The 6,000-nt window shown below is 51.0% G+C and overlaps 1 protein-coding gene across 1 annotated transcript; it reads left to right on the forward strand.

The window, feature by feature from the left end:
- Positions 1-832: 832 nt before the first annotated feature.
- On the forward strand, positions 833-4,424 carry LOC142921820 (beta-1,4-galactosyltransferase galt-1-like). The gene is made up of 2 exons (XM_076063157.1): positions 833-1,413; positions 2,576-4,424. Exon 2 carries the CDS (start codon positions 2,660-2,662, stop codon positions 4,037-4,039), a length of 1,380 nt encoding a protein of 459 aa, XP_075919272.1. The 5' UTR covers positions 833-1,413; positions 2,576-2,659; the 3' UTR covers positions 4,040-4,424.
- Positions 4,425-6,000: the final 1,576 nt, after the last annotated feature.

Consider the following 6,000-nt stretch of genomic DNA (forward strand, 5'->3'; position numbering starts at 1 on the left):
TATTTTTCATTTCACCAGGAAAGGTCCCACTGAGCTACACACAGGCAGATATTTTTGTCAGAAGCGAGCAACCTGGCCACACATTATAGCTCAGTGAAGTGTGCTTATGTTGTGTGTGGTGGACATTTATAGCAGCCAAATATTCCAAATGCATGTTTCAAAAATGCGGAGGGAAATCCGGACCACGGGGAGAAACTGCAAACACCAAATATAAACATAAAATACCCCTCGTCACTTTTATTAAGTTCTTATTACCTTGCTTATTGCAGGAAGTGTGTTGACGCTTCTCTTTTGCACTGTTTGTTGCTGGCTCATTGACATTTTGAGCACAAGGCAGGATTGTGACCACAGGCTTACCCCTGCCTTGAATGTCACACGTGCACGTACAACAAATCATGACTCTGGCTCAGATCAAGAACCGCGTTCCACTTCCATCAACCACAGCTCCCATCAGAGTGCTGTTTGTGCCTGGCCGCCTCGCGTGTTGGGCCTCTATTCAGCAACTGTTTGCACGCAAAATTTACAGGCAGAAACCATCGCTTTTATGATTTTATTATTTTTAATGTTCAATTTATTATTTTTATTTGAAAATGTTATTTTATTATTTTTATTTTCTATCTTCCTGACTTTACCGCAAAGAACCAAGAATATTGTAATACATTTACACTGTCAACTTTAGCTGTACATTGTGAATACGAAGTGTATATGGTATATTTATGTTTTATATAACTTAACACAATCAGCCATAGATCGGCGGGGTCGTGGTTCAAGTGCGGGGTCAGAGGTCGGCAGGAAGCGCGCGGCGGGGTCAGAGGTCAGCAGGAAGCGCGCGGCGGGGTCAGAGGTCAGCAGGAAGCACGTGGTGCTGGCGGCAACGCGGCCCAGTTCAGTTCCATGTATTTGGTATAACCCTGTGAGCCATTCAGCTCTTGAATCGGGTACGGCCCTTCCCTCTGCTGCTGCCCTCTGCTACTGCTGCTGCCCTCTGCTGCTGCTGCTGCCCTCTGCTGCTGCTGCCCTCTGTTGCTGCTGCCCTCTGCTGCTGCTACTGCTGCTGCCCTCTGCTGCTACTGCTGCTGCCCTCTGCTGCTGCCCTCTGTGCTGCTGCCCTCTGTTGCTACTGCTGCCCTCTGCTACTGCTGCCCTCTGCTGCTGCTGCCCTCTGTGCTGCTGCTGCTGCCCTCTGCTACTGCTGCCCTCTGCTGCTGCTGCCCTCTGTACTGCTGCCCTCTGTTGCTACTGCTGCCCTCTGCTACTGCTGCCCTCTGCTACTGCTGCTGCCCTCTGTGCTGCTGCTGCCGCCGGTGCCCGCGGGCTGCATTGAGCTTCGCGTGCGAGCCGAAGGGCGACGCGAAGCGGCGCTTCTACGGAGAGGAACAGCAGCAGGAGGAGCACAGCGCCCTCGACTGGCAGGTGCGGTGGTGGCGGCCTGGGGTCGTGTTAGTGCTGGCTATGGTGGTGGTTGTGGTGGTGGTAGTTGTGGTTGTGGTGGCTATGGTGGTGGTTGTGGTGGTGGCTGTGGTGGTGGTAGTGGTGGCTATGGTGGTGGTTGTCGTAGTGGTGGTTGTAGTGGTTGTGGTGGTGGTGGTGGCTATGGTGGTGGTTGTGGTGGCTATGGTGGTGGTTGTGGTGGTGGTGGTTGTGGCTCTGGTTGTGGTGGTGGTGGTTGTGGTGGCTATGGTGGTGGTTGTGGTGGCTGTGGTGGTGGCTGTGGTGGTGGTGGTTGTGGTGGCTGTGGTGGTGGCTGTGGTGGTTGTGGTGGTGGCTGTGGTGGCTGTGGTGGTGGTGGTTGTGGTGGCTGTGGTGGTGGCTATGGTGGTGGTGGTGGCTGTGGTGGTGGCTGTGGTGGTGGTGGCTGTGGTGGCTGTGGTGGTGGCTGTGGTGGCTGTGGTGGTGGTGGTTGTGGTGGTGGCTGTGGTGGTGGTGGTTGTAGTGGCTGTGGTGGTGGTGGCTCTGGTTGTGGTGGTGGTGGCTGTGGTGGTGGTGGTGGTTGCGGCTCTGGTTGTGGTGGTGGCTGTGTAATTGGTTGACAATATTTTGTATTTCTCTCAATTTAAATAGATTTTATAATTAGTATTGGCCAGTATTAAGACTAAAATAACACCAAAGAAATATGTTGATGTTTGCTTAAAACGAATTATTATTGGCCACGACTATTTAGATCATCTGTTGAAATTGAGAGAAATAAAAAACAATTTCACCGTTCTGACAGCTGCAGGATCAGTGCTGCTGGGAGCGTATTGTTTAGCAATACATTTAATGCTTATATCCAGGTTATCGTATGGTTACTCTTTGGTTCTTTCGGTAAAGTCACGTATGTAAAAATAAAATAAAACAAAAATAAAAACAACTAAATTAAATCACGACGTTTCGGGCGCAACACAAGCGTCAAATATTGCATTCACTTGCAGAGAGTTGTACCTGTACATATCCGCCCTGAGGCCAATACAGTCTTTTGATTTTGGAGAGCTTTTGTTTTTCTGTGAGGTTTACCTGAAATGGAATTGTGTAAAGTGTTGTGCATTTTTAACGCGAAGCTCTCTGTGTGTGTGTTTTTACGTAAATGTAATCACAGGCCGAGCGATATCAGACTTTTCGTCCTGAGACGGCGGTCTAGAGATTTGATCCAGACGTCTTGTCTCCTTGCTCGCCTCGAAAGATGATGAAGCTACGCCTCCCGGTCCTGTTCCTCTCGCTGCTGCTGCTCAGCATCTCATTGCTGCTGAGCGTCTGGTACATGTACAGCTGGACGGGCTTCCTCGGTCGCGACCTCGATGCACTCGGCAACTCGTCCGTCTTCAGGCCAAAGCCGGGGTCTGCTTCCGATAAGATCAACCACGCGACACTGTGCGGGCAACGGGGAGCGCTGCAGAACACGTCGATGATGCGCGTGCGCGACACCAAGATATTCTTGGTGTCGGCGTACCACGACCAGCGCGAGGCCGGTCAGAGCACACGCATCATCGGCATCGCCAACCGGTATGAGCCGGACGTGCTCTCGTGCCACTTCTGCTGCCGAGGGCACTCGGAGATCCTGACGGTCACCGCCAGCGCCTACGTCCACTCGGATCACTTTGACTTCCCGTACGGCACGGCCGACTTCCTGTGCACGGAGCCGCTGGACTGCGAGCCGGGACACGTGTCCGTCCAGCGCATGCGCACAATACCGGACGAGGAGGAGGCCGAGTGGGTCTTCATGCCCGTGCGAAATCGGCTCTACATGCCCCCCACCTTCACACAGGAATTCAGCGTCTGCATCTCCACGCTCTTCGGGAACTACGGCAACGTCCTGCAGTTCGTGCAGGCGATCGAAATGTACCGCATCCTGGGTGCGGGCCGCGTGACGGTATACAACACGAGCTGCAGCTCTGAGCCGAACAAAGTGCTCCTCTACTACATCAAGACCGGCCTCGTCGAGGTCGTTCAGTGGCCCATCACGGACTACGTGCGGGTGTCCAGAGGGTGGCACTACCCCGAGCACCCAGGCGAGCTGCACTACTATGGCCAGATAGCGGCGCTGAACGACTGCGTGTATCGGCACATGTACAGCACGCGCTACCTGGTCCTCACGGACATCGACGAAGTGATCATCCCTTTGAAGCACACAAACTGGAAGGACCTCATGCGGTACTTGAACGACAAGTACGGCGCTGACATTTACACATTCGAAAACCACGTGTTTCCCTACACGGTATCGGAAGAGTTTGGGTCGAAGTTCCAAGCGTGGAACGCCATCCCGGGCGTCAACATCATGCGCCACATTAGACGGGAGCCAAACCAGCCAGAGGTCTTCAACCCGACCAAGATGATCCTGAACCCACGCGCGGTGCTGCAGACGTCGGTGCACAGTACGCTCAACGCGCTGGGCATCTCGCAGACGGTGCCCGGAGACATCGCGATCACGCACCACTACCGATCGCCCAAGCAGCCCGACCTGCCGCTCGACTCGCTGGTCGTGGACCTCACGCTGTGGAGATACAATGCCACTCTGATCAGAAATGTCAACAAGGTCCTCAACAGGGTCTTCTGGAATGAGTAGGCACAACGGGCGGCGGTGGCGGCGGCGGCGTTGATTGTCGTCTTGCGTTTTTTGCGGTCTTGCAATTTAAGTTAAACACCGGTGTTTGTGAGTTTTCCGTTTGCGAATGTGGTCAATGTATGGGACATATTTATTTGCTAATCTTATGATTGCGTTTACAGTTAAAATTTGTTATCTTCAATTTTTTTCTGCATTTTAATCCACCAGGGCACAATAGGGGTTGTATTGGTATGTCTTATGGAAGCTAGGGAAGTTAACATTGGTTTATTTTAAACCAATCCTAATTATTTCTATTGCTTTTGGGAGTACCACTCGAAATGTTTTCAGGTTAAAACATTTAAAATGTGGCACAAATTGATTTAAATAAATGTTCAGTGTGCATGTACTACCAGTCTCTAATGAGCTTATTGTTTTCATGACTCGTGTCCACGGAGGATAGTCAAATCCCAGAGGATGGTGGCAGGATTTTAAAAAGTAAATCCTGTGGTGAGAAAAAAAAAATGTACATACGATATTAAACTTTTAATTTGAGTGATAATTTGAATGACAGGTGTGTTTTGGGCCAAATGAGCTAGTAAAGACTCACATTAAACATTATAATAGATTCAGTAGGAATATATTTATACATCCAAATGTATATAGTTGTGTATTTGAATATGTAACAACACCAGCTGTTGATACATACAACTCATTTCAAATTATAAAGCCATGTTAATGTATTCCTAAACAATACATGGAGTTGACATTTCTGAATTGTTGCATTAGATAGTTTCACGATGGATTATTCAGCAGAAATCATCATTATCACGTATTATCAATCTTGCAAACCAGTTTTAAACATATACAGCAAAATGCTATTACTATTCTTTATCTACATATATAATATCACAGATCTGTCCTGTCATTCTGACTGTGATTAACGCCCCCGGATTGGTTTAAGTGCGTCACGTGACCCCGAGCAAGCAGCCAACCAGAGGTGCGCCCCCCCCAAACATGTACGCCCCCGGATTGGTTTAAGTGTGTCACGTGACCGCGAGCAACCATCCAAGCAGAGATGAGCCCCTCCCAAACATGTACGCCCCCCGATGCTGCCCTGAGGCAGAGCCGTGCTCGGGCCGCTGCTGCCCTGAGGGAGATGGGTGAGGAGACAGGTGACAGGAGAAGGGTGAGTGAGAGTGAGAAGGGTGAGAGTGAGTGAGCAGAAGGGTGATTGAGAATGGTGAGAGTGAGGAGAAGGGTGAGTGAGAGTGAGGAGAAGGGTGAGTGAGAGTGAGAAGGGTGACAGTGAGAATGGTGAGAGTGAGGAGAAGGGTGAGTGACAGGAGAAGAGTGACAGGAGAAGGGTGAGTGACAGGAGGATGGTGAGGAGAAGAGTGAGTGAGAGTGGATAATATATGTAATTTGTACGTGTTTATCTTAGGGATGATCCTTTGGTAGAATACTTCAATACAAAACTTCCATAAATCGTTAACAAGTTTATATGCTTAACCCAGATATCATGGCACTTATATATTTGTAGTGAGAGTGCGCCACCTACAGGACGACCGGGGGGTTATTGCAGACACGTGCTATGTTGTCTCACATCCAATCAGTAAGGGGGATCCCATCTGGGTGAAAGGTAAATGGGTAGAGCCATCGGGAAGCCTCGAGAGCCCTCTAAAATGTTCCGAGAGGGGCGTGGCTAGAGGCGGAGCTTAGCACCGCCGAGAGGGATATAAGCAGAAGCAGCAGAGGACTCTGGGTCGTCGGTGTGAAGAGCCCGGGTCCGAACGTCGTCACCACCTGCGCTACCACCCATCGGCCACGTGGCGGGCTCCACCAGCTGAGCCTCCCCTCTCTCCGACACGCCGTCAGCCAGCGGCGAGGCGGAGAAAGAGCGAGTGCCATGGCGGCGGGAGGCAAAGCGTGCGCCGCCGTCCCGAGAGCAAGAGAGAAGCCAGCCGCGAAGGGAGACACCTGCT

The sequence above is a fragment of the Petromyzon marinus genome, unplaced genomic scaffold (genome assembly GCF_048934315.1).
Source record: "Petromyzon marinus isolate PM22_M1 ecotype Great Lakes invasive population unplaced genomic scaffold, UKy_Petmar_22M1.pri1.0 PM_G_Scaffold_9, whole genome shotgun sequence".
In the NCBI taxonomy this organism is placed as follows: Eukaryota; Metazoa; Chordata; class Hyperoartia; order Petromyzontiformes; family Petromyzontidae; genus Petromyzon; species Petromyzon marinus.

Bases quoted from the DNA above. Each gene is read 5' to 3' on its own strand.
- LOC142921820 (XM_076063157.1), top strand. From the start codon at position 2,660: ATGATGAAGCTACGCCTCCCGGTCCTGTTCCTCTCGCTGCTGCTGCTC.